Source organism: Telmatherina bonti (assembly GCF_933228915.1).
Source record: "Telmatherina bonti genome assembly, chromosome: 5".
Lineage (NCBI taxonomy): Eukaryota > Metazoa > Chordata > Actinopteri > Atheriniformes > Telmatherinidae > Telmatherina > Telmatherina bonti.
The window spans coordinates 12356755-12376324 of NC_136623.1; the positions used below are offsets into that span (position 1 = coordinate 12356755).

Here is a 19570-nt window from a genome sequence, read left to right on the forward strand (position 1 = left end):
GCGCCCCTGCTGAGAAGCTACACTCCCCCTTTGCCTTTTGTTTCTGAGGTGGAGCCTGACACCCCGACTTTACCAAACAGGATTGCCGGCAAAGCAGACGAACAGGGAAGGATTGGGACCAGCAGTCGCTGGCACAGTTCGGGGACGCGGCAGATCTGGGGAAGGCACCTCGAAGACTCCATCAAGAAAAGAGAGGGATTTTTGGGGGGAGAGCTTTAATCTAGTTATAATTAATACATCGTTTGACAAGCAGAGCCACAAGGAAGATGAATTTTTTCATATTAATGTCGATTTTTGTCACGGTTGTTTCCGGAAAGTCACCTCGGCTCAAATTTGTTGTGCACGGTAAGCCACCATATTCCCTGATTTAGCCTTTTTATTCAGCCAATTCTCTTGTTCTTGTCGTCATTGGCCATAAATCTGCTGTGCTATCTGGGACATGAGCGCGTGAATGGGTGAATGCTTGAAAGAATGGAAAGATGCGTGAATAAGAGGACAAGCAAAGAGTGATGCACTCAGTTGGTTTCCAATTCGTCTAATTGAAGCTATTGTCGTTTTCTTGTCCATAAAGCCACACAGAATAATTATGAGGACTAAATAAAGGGGTGCATCTTGATGCTAGCCCAGTTATTAATTAGGCTCTCCATCATTCAGGCCCTGCACACATGTTCAAAAGCTGGAACAGGGTGTATGAATCTGGAGTAAAACTAATTGTCTTGTATTGTCTCTCACACACACAAGAAAAAGCAACGAGCAACACATGTGACTCGAGTGGTTTCTTTACCAGTTTTATTGATCTGTGTTCATTTTAAGCTGGTTTGTATTGCAGAGTCACATAAATGTGTAATTTTGCAACTTGTAGCTTTTGCTGGTTTTCTCAACAACGCGACTGTTCTGTTTATTTTAGTTCTTTTCAAGTTCACTATATGCTCCTGTGTAGGTTGCACAAGCTCTAATTAGTCTAGTCAAATTGCCAAATCTTCCAGGCGCACAGTGAGGAGTAAGCCAGATGCGCTGCAAAGCATCCTCTCCTCCGGCAAGAGGGGCATCATGGCGCCTTTTCTTTCTTTTTTCCCCTCTTTTTTCCTCCTGGGAATGCTGTGAATTTTCAACAGCGGTCGGTCTTCGCTGAAAATGACTCTGGAGGTTGACACAGTCATTGTAGCTCCCGCGTCCTTGCGGAGCTGCAATGCGGGACGCAGCTGCTGCTTCACACTGCAGCACAGGAGACCGGCTCAGAGGGGAAAAAAAGCAAGCTGCTTTGCAGCTCAAAATGATAAGTAAATGAAATAAATAATCAAACAAACATAAACAAAAGATCGCCATGGTTATGCAGTCTAAACACATGCAGGCAGAAAAAGGAGACAACGAGGAGAGCTCTGGGTGGAAAATTCCAAGCCATCTCCTTATTTATTCCGCTCACGCCTTTTACGCCGCACACAGACATCTAATATATTCAGGAATCAATAGAGATGGGGGGCTGTGTGTTAAGTTATCTGTATCCCTCCTCTACCAATGGATGAACACCGTAGGAAGCGCAAAAATGACGTCCCCGGACGTGCATGTCATAGAAATCAAATTTGTTGTTGTGAAATTCCAGACAGAAACGCGCACAAAGTTGAAAATGTCAGGAAAAAAAAAATCCATGAAAGGTTCTCAGTCTGGAGCCCTTTCAGGACCTCGAACAGCTCCGAGGTAGTGGCTGCTACTAAAATGTCTCCGTTTGGCACGCTTTCCCCTCTGAAGTGGTCTCCACTGAAGGACTACTGACAATTTTAATAGCATACAGTAAATACAGATCTGGGATTTAAATAAACATTTCAAAGAATAATACTGAACCTGTTATGACTGCTTAAGAGTGGATTCATTTGTCACATAATGTAACAGAACGCACAGTCCATTGGATGAAACCAGAACTGGAAATGTTTGAACAACAAGTTACAACCACGTGTTTTTAAATGGTACTATCATTTATAAACCTACTACATTGCACAGCTTTCATGAAAAATATCAGCACCAAAGCCCATAAACTCCAAAATGCTTATTGAACTGAAGCAACCTCTCAGCAAATAATACAGATGATTAAGTCACCCTTTAAGACTGACTTTATAAGGTGCATCTGGAGTTTCTGAAAACGTCATTGTGACACTGTTGCTAATAAGAAGGGGATGACAAATTTACTCATAATCAATATCTACCATGAAAACCTCTTAAAGAGCTACTACACTTAACCGCATCCCTTCAAGCATGTGTATTAAAACAACATAAAGAATTTAAAGCTGTGTTTCTGCCCACTCCATGAACCGATGTTAAAGTTTTATTCTACTTTTATTCATGTTTTGTGCATCAACCCTTGAGAAATGTGACTTCTGAGCAGCTAAACGATACATTATGCTCACCAGACAGCTGCTTTCTTTTGTCCGAGAGCTTTTTGTGTCTAAGCTGGTCATGTTTGTTTGGCTTAACAGAGCTTTTTTTTTTTCTTTGTGACGAGTTCTTTGCTGCTAAAAACACAGTGATGTGATAAAATCCGATCAGTAAAATTGTAGACCTTACTGTACAGCCAAAAATCAGCTTGGTAGGTAATGCTGAAAAACCCTAAAGAGCTGAGCAGACTCACACACAAAGATGATGCCTCTCTGTGGGTATTGTTGCTATGAGAGCAGTCGTTCATATTACATATATTCATAAGAACCACGTGTCTGTGTTAAATATTACTTCATGTGGCTTCAATAAGAGCAACACCAAAGCCTTTAAAACACTCATTTGTTCAGGATTAAAAATCACGCAAAAACCTTTTTTTTAGACTTACTTTAGGATTAGGGTATGGATTAGGAAGTGAACAGATAAAAAAATGAATGCTAGCCTTATTTTATTGTTTGTATTTTGTCCTCTTAGTGTGCATGATTGAGAATGGCACTGAAATCACCAAGCAATTACATGCATACAGTAAAAACAAAGATTCAGAGAGAAAATCCAAAAACACAGGAAAACAGGCAAGGCTTGGTGAAAAGAAATGAAGTGTTTGAAGTGAGTGGAAAAATAAAAACACATCACAATGAATCCTTAGTTTAAGAACATTTTAAGCACTGTTTTTTGGTGACCATCTTTCTGGGTTAAAAATGTTTTTTCTCACCAAAAGCCTTCTTTTATGCTCATAAAAGAAGACCATGAAGTCCATCTTCAATAGAAAAATTTGCCAGCAAGCAGCAATATGATAATGCCAAACTGAAAACTTAAAAAGTTTAGAGATTGATTGAGCTGTGGTTCTTTAGTATTCTAAATGTTTTTTGTTGTTTTTTTGCTTGACAAACCTTAGAAATGCCACTTGAAACATCTCTTCATAAGTCACCCTTTAAAGCTGAATAAATAAGATGGTTAAAATTTGCTTATAGTTGCTTCCTTACATTCAACCAGCCATCAGCCATGAAACGAGATGCATCTGTGATTGTCCAGTGCAAACAAAGCTCTCAAAATCTATAAATTAAACACTGCATTCATTTATTATGGTGAATTTACATGTAAACTTACTTGCTGGTGCCTCTTAATGCCAGTAGAAAGATTTGTCATGTCCCACAGGAATCCTCAGGTTGTAGTGGAATTACAGATTCCCACAGGGAAAACTTTGGAGCTGAGTGGAACAAATGCAGAGACATGTTCAGTTTCTGCATTTAAAAGATCCATTTCTGCTTTCTTCAGAGGCCTTTAGACCAAGCTTACTAGTAGTGGTTAAAATTTCTAACCTAAACAAAATAGCTGGTTTGAAGTTGGGAAACATGGTCCACACAGTTTTACATAAAGTAAAGTCAACAGAAACTAATTTCTGCTGTGCTCTATGAATGCATTCTTCAACAGGAGCTGTGCCATCCTCAGCATCATCCTGCTATTAGGATAGAAAAGTCATAAAACTTTTTAACATGTAGTCAGATTGGTTCTTTGTAGTAGTATGTGCATGTACTTTGAGCAGAAGTCATATTTATGTCATCCACTTCCATATGGCCAGTCTGGACAGTCCAATAAGCGCAGCACAAATCCTTTTCACATTCTCACTTTTGTTGGGCTTTACCAAAGTTAAGTTAGCCAAACTCAAGCCTTTGTAATGTAAACTTAACAGGTTGTAGTTGCTGAATAAGTTTAGGTTGGACTCTTTAGTATTTAGATGTCTTGTAGGGCTTCGTCGTTATCAAACAATAGCTATTTTAATTTTTCCACATTTAGAATAGAATAGAATTTATTCAGCCTTTTTGTCATTTCTTTAGTCCTGTCTTTTCCCCTGTTTTATTCAGTAGATTTTCCCCCTGTGTATTCTGTTTGCTTTACTTCCTGTTCCTCTGCTTTTGGTTATTAATTACCACACCTGCTTCTTATAATCAGCCCGTCCATACACATGCGTCAGGTTTTCCTTTAAGCATTGCCAGTTTGTTGTGTGTTTATGTGTTTGTCAGTAGTCTGGTCAAGTCTTTAGTTTTTGTGCTAGTTATGTTTTCTTGTGAAATCTTAATATTTAATGTTTGATAATTAGACCAGATTTAAGTCATTACATCATGCACTTATGTTTGTGAGTCCTGCGTTCAGGTCCTACCACCTCACCTCCTTACAGACTGAAAGAATAATTAGACAAAGCCAACAGGGCCATGCTATAAGATTCTGCCCACAAACTGCCAAAGCAAGTATTCATATGAATCTGTTGGTTTGATCATGACCAAATGTCAAATCTTGCCCTTGTCTAACAACTACAGTGCATTGGACCTCCTTGTCTACTTTTCACAAGCCTCATCAATTACATTCCCACCAACAATAAAGGCTTCTGTTTCCATAGAAACATAGTTGGTTGGCTAGCAACCTGTATCACCAGGACAGCATCCTGGTTTTTGCTGTCAGATCAGATGCCTCTTTTTTTTCCATTTCAAGGATGAGAGGGAAATTTTTATCTCTAGGAGGACATTAGAGGTATGGTTGCTTCAGAGCTTTCACAAGAGATTTTTTTCTAAAACATCTTTTGGGGGAATGAAAATCAAAACTGAGCTTGTGGGATGGAAAACAAACAAAATAAAATGGCTGGCAGGTTTTTAAAGGCTTTCAAGTGTAGTTATGATTCTTTTAAAGGACAATCTGAGTCACAGCGTTCATCATTAGGCAGAGTCACGTTCCTCAAAATCCTTGAGTGCAAATTCTGAATGCGTGTAATCAGATTTTGAAAGAGTAGCCGTGATTTTAATCTGTTTCTTAATAGAGGCACAGTTGCAGTGTAGGTATGTGTGAGACTGATTTGATATGTGAGTCAGATGCCGAACTGTGTGTCAGAGCTTTCTGGAGGTGTCTGCAGTGGCACAGACTCTGATTGTGATTATTTCAGCGATAATCATCCAGCACATGCCCTTTCCCTGTAGGACCCATGCTGGGTTCCGTGAAGGCTCGCTGTTTGACAAAGAAACCACAAAGGGCAATAAAGTTAGAGCAAGTGTTTCAGAAAATTAAACCAGTTCAATGCCAGGATACACTGAGTTGCTTCCAATAGTGCAGGGAGGTTTGGCGCTTTGCCGTGAGGACCTCGAGACTGATCCAACCTGTCGGAGGAGCTTAGGGGGGGCTAAATTTGAATCAATAATATTTTGTTATTGTGTTTAACACCTACCTTGTGAATCTTTTTATAACAGTATCCAAACAGATTCCTTTCCTGGGATTGATTTCTTGAGATTTACATGTTTTTTACAGATGAAAAATAAAACACCTATAGTACCAGTCTGTTGTTTACAGGTAGGTGTGATGCATTAGTAGCAAAACTAATATTAAACAATGCACTCTGAAAATGCCACAGATATACACCTCATCCATTTATCATTTTAGTCATCTTTAAATGCTGCGTTTTATTTCTTTTATTTTACTCTATTGTAGGATGTCTCTACGTGTGTTGTATGTTTGTCTAATATGCTCTTACTACTGCTTTCCAATGTGGTTTAAATACTGCAAATGGCAAATAAACTGAACTGAACTAGAGTTAAGTTATCAAAATATAAGTTATCAAAATAAGATCACTGGTTGCATTTTTCTGGGTTCAGTTTACTGTACAAGATGATTCCACACATCAATGACAGACCAGGTATTTCCATCAGCTAAATTCTTGTCCAATCCCTTTTGTTCTCACACTCAGAGCCCTCCAGGTTCCACTTCACCAAACCTGAGAACTACATCAGCATGTACCACCAAGAAGGGAGTGACACACTTTATGTTGGTGGACAGGCAGCGATCTACGTGTTGACGTTCACAGATCGAGGTGTTCGTGACCTGAAGGTAAATCTTGATTTCCACTCATTTTGTTGATCCGTACCAACATGATATAATAATATGTTCTTTTGGCTCTTTGTGATATTTTTTTAGTCTTCTCTTTGGGAACCACATGTATATTTAAACACGTAAAAGATGCGATGAACCAGCAGTCAAATCACATCATTAGCAGCCTTCAGACTTTGGCACAGAGTGTCAAGATGTCCTGAAGCTGAAATGGAGACATTGTAAGCTTCATGATTCCATCCTGCAAAGTTCCACTCCTGCAAGAGGAATGAGGGAAACACACCTCATATAAAAGTTTTTTTTTAGTACAACTGATGCAATCAACAAATCTGCCATTGACAAGCCCCAAAGGCCACATAAGAAGAAACAGCGGTTTGATGCAAAAGTTTGCATGCCATTTTATGCTATGCACTGTAAAAAATGACAAGTTTAAAATGCATTTATCAGACCTGAAAACAGAGTAGCATTTGCACACATTGCTATAAGTTCCTGTTGATCTTCATGTTGAGTAAAGAACAACATCTGTGCACCATAAAAACAAACCTTTGGCTATTTTTTGTGCAGCTTTTATGCACAAGTCCTTGTAAAGAAAAGCAGGTTTATCCGTTGAGCACATTTAATGTACAAGACAACTTAAAGTGTTTTACATAAAACACTAAAGAAACATTACAACAGAGTAAAATAAATTAAATCCAAACAGAAAACCAAAGAATAGAAAGAAGCAGACAAAACTTTGAGGTACGTTTGATACAAGCAGGTGGAAATGAGGAATTTGTCTTTAAGTCCAGAGCTACAAAGCTACTCCTGCAAACTGTTGGTCCAAACTTTGTGGAAATTAGCAGATTGGCTTGTTTGTAGAGGACTAGATAAGTGGATCTATACCACTCAGTTGTTTGTTTACCAGCAGGCATTCAGCTGAGCATAAAGATTGCAGGCAAGTGGAAACCAGGGGAATCTTTTCCCTCTGCATTGCTCTGGTGAACAGCTGTGCATCGCTGTTTACATACCAGTAAATATTTAGTCAATTCTAATTTGCTGGCCCAGTTTAAAGAGAAAAGAAAAAAAAATCAGCTTTGAATAAATCATCTAACAGCATCAGAATCAAATGAAGAGAGCCTGATTAAGGTACCAAACGTCTCTAAGATGAGGTTAGAGAACGACTGTGGTGTTGTGTAAGATGTTTTTATAAAAGGGGAAAACTTCACACCTTCTGCCTCAATTTTCATTTCTTTTTAATTGGCTGATCAACATTTCTGTTCTAAACTGATTGTTTGTCTCACTTCTTCTTATTTGCTGGAAACTTCTTGATTGATTTCATCACTCAAGCAGTGGCGCATGATTATCTGCTCTCCACAGAGCTAACCTAATCTGACAACATAACGTGTAAAGGCAATGTTTGTTGAACAATGCCAGATGTTACAAACAAATGTTACAATTTCATGATGAGAGCTCAAAAAATGGCACAGTGTCTGCAGGGACACAGTCTCCTTGCATAATGATGTGGATGTTCACTGTCTTACTTTGGGGATTGAATCCCCAAAACAGTTCTAGTGCTAGTTTAAAGTTAGAGCCAAACTTTAAACCACTCTGCTTTACGGCTTTGGCACTAGCAGCAAAAAAGTGGGTCTTTACTGGACCAGAGCCAAAAAACCTGCATACGTCTGGAACAAGAGGCCACCATATAGTCCCACTACATTTTGAATGGCATTCAAAATCAAATTTGCTGCAGGATTCTTTAACATTGTTCCTAGCTTTGTTTATTAGTGTTTTCTATCTTTTTTATAAAATTAGCTGGCATTCATAAATCTGATCCTGATCCAATCTTGTTTTTATCGTAGATCTTACATAAAAGTAAAGAGGTTAGCCTTTAGAAATATCAGCATGTATTTATAGAAAGCATATATAAATAGCAATTAATGATTATCAGTTTGCTCAAAAAACAAGACATACACCTCAATGCATCATTGTGTTTTTGTTGCTGCGCTGTGGTAGCCCATCTATCTATCTATCTATCTATCTATCTATCTGCTTTGTTTATGATGGCTGCATCTCATAGGCCTATGAGGAGGCAGAAGGCTTATATGAGGGTAGAAGTGGTGGCTAGAGGAATTAGCACCCCTACTTTCCATGCTGGACAGCTAGGATTTTAGATGCAGCAAACAACCCCCCCCCCCAGCAATTGGATGCTGTCCTGAAACAAAGCCTTTAGATCTGTTGCCATCTCGCTTGCTAACAATGGATTGTGATGCTACTTCTTTGAAGATGTGGACAAACAAACAATATTTTTGCTAAAAGTGCATGTCTATACTATCTGATGGGTTGCTAATTTATGGCATGTAACATATCAGAACAATGAGCAGTTCAGGCAGGACACACATAGAGCCAGTTGTGCAACATTTTCCACATCATTTATATATTTCTAATGTGTTTTCTGTGGTCATCACTACTAATGTTTGTCTTTCATTGACTCTCAGTTCAATGTGTATTATACATACCTGCTTTCCAACTTCAGTGTTTTTTGTTTGCTTTTAAAATGTCTTATCCACACAAATCCAGATTCATGAACTGCTTCACTGTTATTATTGTTATTTATTTAATTTTATGCTCTGTCTGTTGTTTGCCTCTGCCACAAGCTGTGCAATGCTGTGTTATGAAGGCTGCATGATTTGTCATGGTGGGCAGAGGGAGATATATAATAGCCGTCCTACTGCTGACCCCAAACAGCAACCAAAACCCAGTGAAGATTGTGGAAGTTAGGTCATGTATGCATTGATGAAGCTGCACTTACCTCTTTGAGAGAAGAAACATAACTGACTGAGCTAACATTGTGAATGCAGAACGAAGATTACACATTGGAGACAATACCGCCAGTGCTGACAAGCCACCAAATTGAGCAGATTATTAATGCCTAGTTCAGCCCAGAGAGAGCTCCGTGCATTTTCTGGAACGATCACAGGCATAGTGTTGGGTTTTGCTCAGACATAATGACGGGTGGATAAACAGGTGAGTGATGATGTGTTTGGTGCGATGGAACTGTTTGGACATACGCTGATGTATTTTTCGCACTTACAGTTCTCAAAACATCTAAGTGACACTTTGAAAGGCTGAATTATGCATGGTGGTGCTTTGTTTAACGGAGTGTAGAGTTAGGGGAAGAAATATGCTTCACTTTCTACAGCAGTTAAGACAAACGTTTGGTGTTAAATAAAATTGGAGCAGTAAGGGTTTTATTTCTTTTAAATGTCATTTATCAAAGACACATTTATCATATTTTTTTTTTAATAATTTATCATATTCAACAACTGCAGTGTTAGATTAATTATGAAAGGGTAAGAAAACTCAGTTATCCACTTTCCAGTCAGATTTCAGGGAAGAATTTAATGAGTCGCGGCCAAACAGCTCAGCAGTTTACTAAAAATGTTTGACTCTTTTGGACAACTCCATTTACTGCTCCCCATTTTGTTGTACGCAGAACTATAAATTCATGGCAATTATTTTAGGGGTTTAAAAAGAAATCTCAGATAGTGTCAAGGCAGGGTGGGAAAGCATGCCACAAATGAGCTGAACAATAAATGTCTATTACATTCCATTTTACGCTGCGAGCAACCAAGAAGCGTATTATCCAAGATGGATGCTGTCTGTGACGATTGTGTTTTAGATGCTTTGTTTCATACTGAATCAGTGGGAAATAACTTTGCACCAACTAAACAGCTCTTCCTCCCACAGATCCCAGCGGCATCCGACCAGACTGCTATTGACACCTGCAAGGCAAAGGCCACACCACTCGAGGTAGAGTCATCCTCGCTGTCAGAAGCCTCATCACTTCTGCAAAACCCTCACGTCAATACTTTCTACACCGTGTTCTGTTTTCCTCACCATCACATGGAGGAGCCTGCTGCAATGTTCAGATTTTATTACATTTTCCTCTTTTAGGTCAATTTGAATCTTTAAGGACTCAGGAGACCAACAAAATAAAATTAAAGTAATAAAACATATGATGATAAATGAAGATGGTGAAAGTGAATTTAGATGAGATGATATTACACAAAAGACAGTTTCACCTCAAGACAACACATTTAACAGTTTATCGTAAATGGAGCAGTTTTAGACTCAATGAGCAACAGACTGCATAGAAAGGCTGGGGAAATGAAGATTTCACCACAGTATCCAAGCTACAATGATACTAAGTGAGATAAATGGAGAATAAAGTCTCAAATTGATGTTTCAACAGGCAGAAGCTGAGAAAGCCTTTTCAGGTCTTTTACCTCATTGGATGCTTTAGAGAAAAAGTATGGAGAGCCCCAAAAGTGACAGCAAGACTTTTGGAGGAATCCTGTTGCGTTCAGAGAGTTAAATTGCCTTCCAATACCGTTATCATTCCCAATAATGTATCACTGACTAGGTCTTCTGGCTGAGGTGAGAGTCCTTCACACTTATTCTGAGAATTTTTACCCATAAAATAGATCAAATGGAAAAAAAAAAAACCCAAAACATTTATAAACTTTTAAAACAAACACATGCAAATAAAATCACAACATCCAGACAACATGCAAAATCAAAACAAAATGAAAAAACACAAAAATATAGAGTTACTAGAAATAGATGAGTAGTGACCAAAATGAGAAATAAAATAATAAAAATCCTATAAAAAACACAGAGAAGAAACATTATAGAGTTATTTTGGGGTTGGACTCGGCGGGTGCTGGCCTCTGCTTAATTCCGAATTGCCACTGGAGGCCTTTGGTCCAGTCGTTGGTTGAGTCTTTACAGATAAGTAAATGTAGCAAACTGAGCACTTTTCATGACTTTTGTTAGGGATAAACTCATTTCTAAAAATACATGCATGTAGCGTTTCCATATCAACTGGAAAGCCGCATGACGCGATAATTTAAACTTGAAAATTGCATTTCCAACTTTCTAGTCAGAAAATTACCTTGGAAAGCTTGACAAAGTCAGATTTCCAATTGTGAAGACTGAAGGAACCTCCCCAACCCTGACCTAAAAAAAACAAAATTCACTGCTATGCCCATGAAAAGTAGCGATACCAGTAAATATTTTGCTGTGGTATTTGTATGCAGAAAATACAGCATGATGTATTATTAATTTACATTGCAAATAAAAGTAGCCTAGCCAGTTAGCAGACCAGCAAATATTGTCAACTCAATTGAGATGTTATTTCCAGCTCCAAGTTCCAATTTCCCAAGTCACTGGAAAGCTGCATAAACCATTTTGCGGTCTACTGAAGTTCAATTCTGCATGTATGAGCATTGGAAATGATTTTGCTGTTTTGTAGTCTCAGCATGGCCCCTGATTTAAAAAGCATCATAGGTGTTCAAACATTTTAAGAAAACTGAATATGAAAACAAAGAGACCGAAAATTAACCAAACAAGAATTTAAAAAACAGATAAGAATAGAACATCTATGTGTGTAGTGAAATATGTAATAACATTTAACAAGCTGCAAGTGTGATAGACCTTTGAAAAGAAATTGGTTGAGCTTATCAGATGTCTTATAATCCATGTGGTTTCCGCCTGATATAACTTCTACATTCTAGTATAATATGATTTATAGTCCTTCTAATCCAGACAGGCAGCTAATGTTTTGGTCCAGTCTAGAGATATTGTACTGCCAGTAAGAGGAGAAACCCTCCACAAAGCGATAGGACTCTTCACATGGTAGATTTAATCCACTTTTAAAAAATAAAAAAAAAATCTGACAGAATCCAGCTGGTGATTGTGCAGCTTCTCTTACTGGCAGTGATGACTCTAACAACTGGATGGATAGTTTTCAGACTTATCTATCTGCTGCCACATGAACCTGACATGCATCTAAGAACAGTATATTGCAAAAAAGGAGACTGAATGTTGAAAATAAGCTTCACAACAGTATTCAATAAGAAAAACCTTCAGTGCACACATATTACTGTTGCAACAGTCATTAAAAATGACCATATCACAGCCATAACAACCAGAGGGCAGCCGTGGCTGCAGCCCCGCTTATGATAGCTGTGTCATCCCAAGGCTGCGGTATTAATCACAGTCATGGCCGGTCTACAGCAGTCAGTAAGAGCTGCTCAGCCATCTCCTACTTTATACACAGCTGGTGTGCGCTGACTCACGCACAGGTCTGTATTACTGGATACTATGTAATAATAGAGCCCATGTTTGCTACGTTGCTGGAACAATATTACAGTTATTGCAAGTCAAAGCAACTATATCTGTGACCTTTTAGACATTTGAATAATTGTTGACCATAATATCTTTTTACAATATCACATTTTTGTTTTTAGTCATAAAAAGTGGATTATTTCAGTAACTTCAAGTTAGAGACTGATATGATATGTATGAATCATTTGAGTTCTAACAACATTTGACAAGTCTTTAAGTCTTTTATCATTAAATTACTTCTGAGTTGTGATTATCATTTTCTGTCACACAAACAGCTGAGCGTGTATCCTATCTCTCAGCAGCTTCTCTGCTATAGGTCCCACCTTCTAACCCATTTCAACCGTTGCCTGACTCGGCTTTTTCATTTCTTGCAAACATAATTTGCTTTCCCTGTTGTTAAACAGCAACGTAACGTGTAGCTTCCAGGTATTACTTCTGCCAAGACGGTGGCAAAGATTGTTATTGCCAGCTTTTTTCCTTCAGTTTGTCTTGCTGTTTGAAACTATACATAAAAACAACTGGCTGGATTTTTGTGTCTTTTTTTTTTAAATGGCAATGGGTCTTTGTTTAACTTAGATTCAGTTAAAGTTTGGGTGGAAAAAAATAGAGAAATACTCTGTGCTGCTATGCCTTTAAACTCGATTACTTGATTGTTTATTTGGCTTGCAATTACTCTTTACGTGTCTAAGTTGACCTAGACAACAAAGAAACAACAAAAATTAATAAGTGAATTTATAAAAAAGACTCTTTATAATTAAACAGAAGGGCAGCTTTCTGATCTGGCAGTCCCAGATGGTGGACCATGATTGTGTCCTGACTTGTGCTGTAAAAGCAGTCATCCTTTGAAGGTGAGAAGTAAGGACAGGAGGCAACATCTTTAAGTGATGTAAAGCCTCATGGCTCTTTAGAAATCCCTCCACTTGAAGTGAGATGAAGTCTGGAGGTCAACAGTTAGTCTGCTGAACTTGACAGACTGCATGTCCAGCTCGCTGCAAACCCTTTTTTTTTTTCTGTTCTTTTAGCCTTCTTTTCACCTCAAGATCAGTTTATCTGGAGCACACTCAGTCTCCAGAGGCTGATCACAAGACTGCAGCTTAAACACAAAAGGAAAAAAAACAAACTTTAATCCTACAAGTCTAAATGACTCAATCAAACCTCAGTGGGTCCCTTTAGGATGAGATCAGCAGGAGAGAAATGTTCCACCCTTTCAAATCGGTAGTTTATGCCAGTGAGAAGCACTCAGCACATATAACTGCTGTGTTATGTGCTTTGTTACTCTGGAGAAGAGAAAGGAAAAATATCCCCTTTGTGGTAGAGTGGAGACTTCATTTGGACTATAATTTGACAATATGGAAACATTGCTAAAAGTATTTTTTTTTATAGGTTTTTTTTTTTTTTATATATTGTTTTGTGTTTCTTGCAACAAAGTGCATAAAATTAGGCAACTAATGAATGGTTAGTGATCCTTTTGGTTACAGTGGTGGTTAATGGTTAACTTCACTGGCTACAAATGAGGTATAAAGGTACTGAATATCTACATAATTATCACTTTCTGCATGATTACAGTTTGATGTAAATCTTGCAATCCTGAAATAATTCTAATGAATTAATTGTAATGAATACTGGAATAGATTTCTTCTAAAATTGCCCTTTAGTTCAGAATCCTGAATAATGCTGCAACAAAATGCATTTAAAACTTCCATGTGGTCAAAAATCTATCTAAATAAGTTGTTTGAATTCCACCATTGTAACCAACGCGCCCACAGCAACATAAAAACTTGTTGGTTTTCCTGCCAGATAGCAAATATCTCTTTAAGTTGTCCAAACCTTTGCCATTACAGCTCACTCACTTTAACTTCAGTCCTACATTTTAGCAGGAGCTGCATAAAATCACTGCCCAAACATGCCCCAACACAAACTATTTCTCTCAAGAACAGAAACAAGCATGCACACTGAAAAAATAAAGATGAAAAAAGAAAAAATCTCAGCCCACATGCTCGCCTAAACAACCGCCTACATGTCCACCCACACAAGGTTGCACAAGCTCTGGTTCTGGTTTTTGGATTTATAGATGCAATTCCACGGTTTCCAGATCCCCATCTGGATTTATGAACTGATTATTTTCTATTAAACTAGACAATACAAAACAAAATAAAAAATGTGGACACACTACAACACACTTAAATTTGTATAAGCACACACACACACACAGACACACACACCTAAAGCCTGAAACCAGAGTATACCCCTGAGGTTGAGCTCAGCAGTCAGTTTTATCCTCCATTCAGTAACTTGTTAGGGATAGTGGTTCATTTCTCCTCTAATGAATAAGTGATGCATATGGAATATTGCAGTGTTGTACTGCAGGTCTAATCCTCCTGTGTGCTGTCTGCCAAAAATGTTCAGAGCAGAGATAGATACTGTCCAGTCTGTCTTTGAGCAAGTCATTTTTTTCTCCAGTAATATGTTTTTCTGGTTGTGCTTTTGCATTGTTTACCAATTTCTCTCTTCTCTATTTTTCCTCCCCATTTCCATTTGATTCACTCCCTCGGTAGACTTTCTGTGGTCTTTTTCCTTTTATGCTGCCTTTTTCTCTGACATTTTTTTCGCATGGCATCTGAGTTTTTCCTTCTCTGTCTTGTAACTCTTAATCCTTTGACGCATCTGTGTACTTTTCTCCATTTCCCTCAACTAATTATCTCTGCTTTTGTTCCCTTCCGTTTTTGTGTCACTTTTGTCTCTTTTCTCTAGCAAATTGAGTGTGATAATTTCATCACCGTCCTTCAGAAAGTAAATGACACTTTCATAGTATGTGGAACAAATGCTGGAAGCCCAAGATGCTGGATGCTGGTAAGTTTCTCCAGACAAATAAATTAAGTATGTGTGGCTCACTTTGAGCTTATCTATGTTCTTCCCCAAGAGACTGAAAAACTCCCAACATTAATTACAATTAGCATTTATCTGTTTGCTCACTCGTTTCTACTGCTGGTAAATTGAGGGCTGCAAGTTATTAAGTTCTGCAGATAAAGTTTGCACTTCGTTTAATCAATATGATCCTCCTCAGATAAATTGAATTTTACCCAAAAGGTCCTGAGGAAAATATACAAAGACTCAGGCCTTGAGCAGACTGTTACATGGCTCCAATTTCGTCCACTTTTCCCTGCAGGTAAATGACACAGTGCTGACAGATGTCCAGGGTGCTGGCCAGATAACATCAGCCTCTAACATCTCACCACCCTACCCTTCACAGAGATCCATCAGCTTACCTGCAGGTAACAAACACACGTGGGAAAGTTCCCACATTGTTTTTTTTTTTAAGTCTTTTTCTATTTCTATATATTTATATATTTATACACAAATACACACACACACACACACACACACATATATATGTATATATGTATATATATATATATATATATATATATATATATATATATATATATATATATATATATATATATATATATATATATATACACAAATATGTAGAAAGAGAGAGGTAGAGAGAAAGAAATGTAGCTCAGTATTGCATAGTTCAGTTTCAATTATCGAATGTGTCATGCTATGGACTAGTGACCTTTACAGGGTGTCATGCCTTCCTTCTGGTAGTTGCTGGGAAAGATTTCACCCCCTCCACTGTCCCACCACCATACATACACCCACACAGAAATACCCTGTACAGTAATAAAAAGCCGTAGAAAATAGATGGATGGCTTCTTCAACATAAGATGTACCAAAAGAAAAAAAAAAAGACCTTTAAGTGCTTTTCTTCATTGAACCAATAAAACACACTCGCTGGGATTTGAACATGTTGGTTGGGTTACAATTTCTGGTAACATGGCAACAACGCAGGTGTGAATTCTAACTGCACTGATGATACAGCTCTGTGCCACGTGATGTTAGTGATGTCGCATAATATACTGCCTTGTCCGAGTAGATTCTTTCAGTTTGTGCCAGTGCAGAAGTCTCACCCCAAAATGCTGTGAGACAGTTCATTTTGCCTTCTGTTCATTCTGCCGTCCTTTGTATCGGGAGCAGCAGAGTAACAGCTGTGAGTTTCAGGAATCTGAGAATGATTCTCTATTCATATCATGCAAATGGATAAATCCTTTTTGCTGAAGAACCTCACAATTTCAGAGCTAATCCTTTATGAAATAGATGTGCTTGCAGACTTTCAAAACGAATGTAATACAATCATAAAGACTGTGCCTTAAATAAGATCTGATATGTTATCTGCTTTAACTGAATAAAGTGCTCCAAGTCATTCAGAAATACCAATGAAATAATGTTTTTCCCCACAGATATAGTCGAGTATGATATATATATATACATATATATACATATATACATATATATATACACATATATACATATATATATACATATACATACATATATATATATACATATACATACATATATATATATATATATATATATATATATATACATATATATACATACATATATATACATATATATACACATATATATACATACATATATATACATATATACACATATATATACATACATATATATACATATATACACATATATATACATACATATATATATATATATATATACATATATATACATATATATATATATATATATGTATACATATATATATATATATATATATACATATATATATATATATATATGTATACATATATATATATATATATATATGTATACATATATATACATATACATATATATACATATACATATATATATATATATATATATATATATATATATATATATATATACATATATATATATATATATATACATATATATATATATATATGTATACATATATATATATATATATGTATACATATATATATATATATATATATATATATATGTATACATATATATATATATATATATATATATATATATACATATATACATACATATATATATATATATATATATATATATACATACATATATATATATATATATATATATATATACATACATATATATATATATATATATATATATATACATACATATATATATATATATATATATATATATACATACATATATATATATATATATATATATATATATATATATATATATATATATATATATATATATATACATACATATATATATATATATATATATATATATATATATATATATATATATATATATATATATATACATATACATATATATACATATACATATACATATATATACATATACATATACATATATATATATATATACATATATATATATATAAATATACATATATATATATATATATATATATATATATATATATATATATATATATATATATATATATATACACACACACATATGTATGTATGTATGTACTTTGGAATCTATGGTTTTGTTAGAAAAAAAAAACTGTATACTTGAACAAGCTTCCAGTGTCAAGCTTAATGCATATGCAACATATACTGCAGGCTACCTCGGAAAAGTCGATATTTGGCCATATTTCTAAATGCGCAGGCCACCGACTGTCTGGTTTAAATGATGTACTGCTGTCTGTGCTTTTGCTGTAAACATTTATTCTGCTGTTATTGCAAACATGTTTTATTGCTGCAAGGAAGAAATCACTTGGCGGCTTTAATTCTTAAGCTTAAAAAGTTTGTCGCTTAGGTCCTAAACGCCTTGTTGCAATCCACAGGAAATTAAACTCCTAATTGTGTGATTATGGGGCAGTGCATCATGATTAACTAAATACGAGTTCCTAATTAAAGTCACCTCGCAGTAGTTGGAGTGAATGAAGGGGGACACAAAACTGTCTGTTTCTAGAAAACACCTAATGCAGATGGGTGCCTTAAAGAGTCACTCAAATCAGTGAGAGCTTGTTGTCTCCTCCAGATGTGGATCGATTATGGATGCAATGAGCAAACTCTTTACTTAAGCTGAGAGTTTTTGAATAACAATCAGTCCTGATGAAGATGTTCCTGCCATGATTTTAAATGCTCCTCTTTTATATCGCTATGGAGACTGAGCTCTAAGTGCGGTTCGGAGAATATGGTGATTGTTAGCCGTTAATTGGTGCAGGGAGCTACTCTGCCTTGATGTCTCCTTTGCTCTTCCCTCTTCTTCTCTCCTGATTTCATATTCTGTTTTTGTCCTCTTGAGTGTCATCTTTCCCCACCTTCACTATCCACTCTGTATTTAATGTTCGCCCTCATTCAGTCCCTTTTGTGTCGCTCCAATCTCTCCTCCTCTCCTTCTCGACCTTGTACTGATCCATTAAATATGCCTTCTCGCTTTTTACCCAATGTTTACCCTCTATTCTCTGGTCCAATTCTCCGTTTCTGGCTGTCTCAGATGGGAGTCTGTATTCTGCTATGTCGTCGGTGGGAGGTCATTCTGGCTCGATCCGGCGTACGTTTGGCTCCCAGAAACTCCTGAAGACGGAGAACATTTGGCTGCAGAGTGAGTAGGAGGAGGGGAGTCACGCAGAAGCCACACAGTTTTAGACTAATGCATATGGAGATGGTGGGTGGTATTCTCTGTAAATCATCTACTACCATTCCCATGGGAAAAAAAAAAACCAAAACATGTAGGTGTATTCACAGTTATTATCACCAGAAACGTTTCCACTGCTATAAGCTGTTTATGCTCCCGTTGGGTCTCTTAGCGTCCTTTCAAGTATTTGAAGGATTGCTAAACAATGGGATGTAATCATGAAATAAATATGATTTATTTTATTTGGTTGGCAGGTGCAATACACCTAATAACCCATGAGACGTCTTGAAAGTATAATACATGTCTTACAATAAGATGTTATCTCAGCGGATGCGTTTGAATCTCGCCACCAGATCCTCAGTTTGCCGGGGCCGCAATAATCCCATCCACAGAAAAGTACAAAGAGGAGATCTACTTCTTCTTCAGTGAATTCAACCAGACAAGGGTGGATGAGGAACCATACAGAGCCCGCATAGGCAGAGTCTGCACGGTAAAAACTACACACATATAAACTAAATGTTTGGTGAGTGCTCAGAAGCGCTAAGTGCTAAGTCATTCCAGGAGTTTTCCTCTGTCTTCTCTTGGCAAAGAGTTTGTAGTCTGCATACATTTG

At 36.8% G+C, this 19570-nt stretch overlaps 1 protein-coding gene across 1 annotated transcript in view; it reads left to right on the plus strand.

Moving 5' to 3' along the window:
- Positions 1 to 266: 266 nt before the first annotated feature.
- Positions 267 to 19570, plus strand: part of LOC306756576 (semaphorin-7A) — a gene marked incomplete at both ends in the record, with an annotated part of 34439 nt that continues 15135 nt past the window's right edge. Inside the window, 7 exons of the mRNA XM_079241361.1 lie at positions 267 to 345; positions 6152 to 6291; positions 10018 to 10080; positions 15211 to 15309; positions 15626 to 15731; positions 18817 to 18924; positions 19311 to 19447. Of these exons, the coding sequence (XP_079097487.1) occupies positions 267 to 345; positions 6152 to 6291; positions 10018 to 10080; positions 15211 to 15309; positions 15626 to 15731; positions 18817 to 18924; positions 19311 to 19447 (732 nt within the window). The remainder of the gene's footprint in view (positions 346 to 6151; positions 6292 to 10017; positions 10081 to 15210; positions 15310 to 15625; positions 15732 to 18816; positions 18925 to 19310; positions 19448 to 19570) is intronic.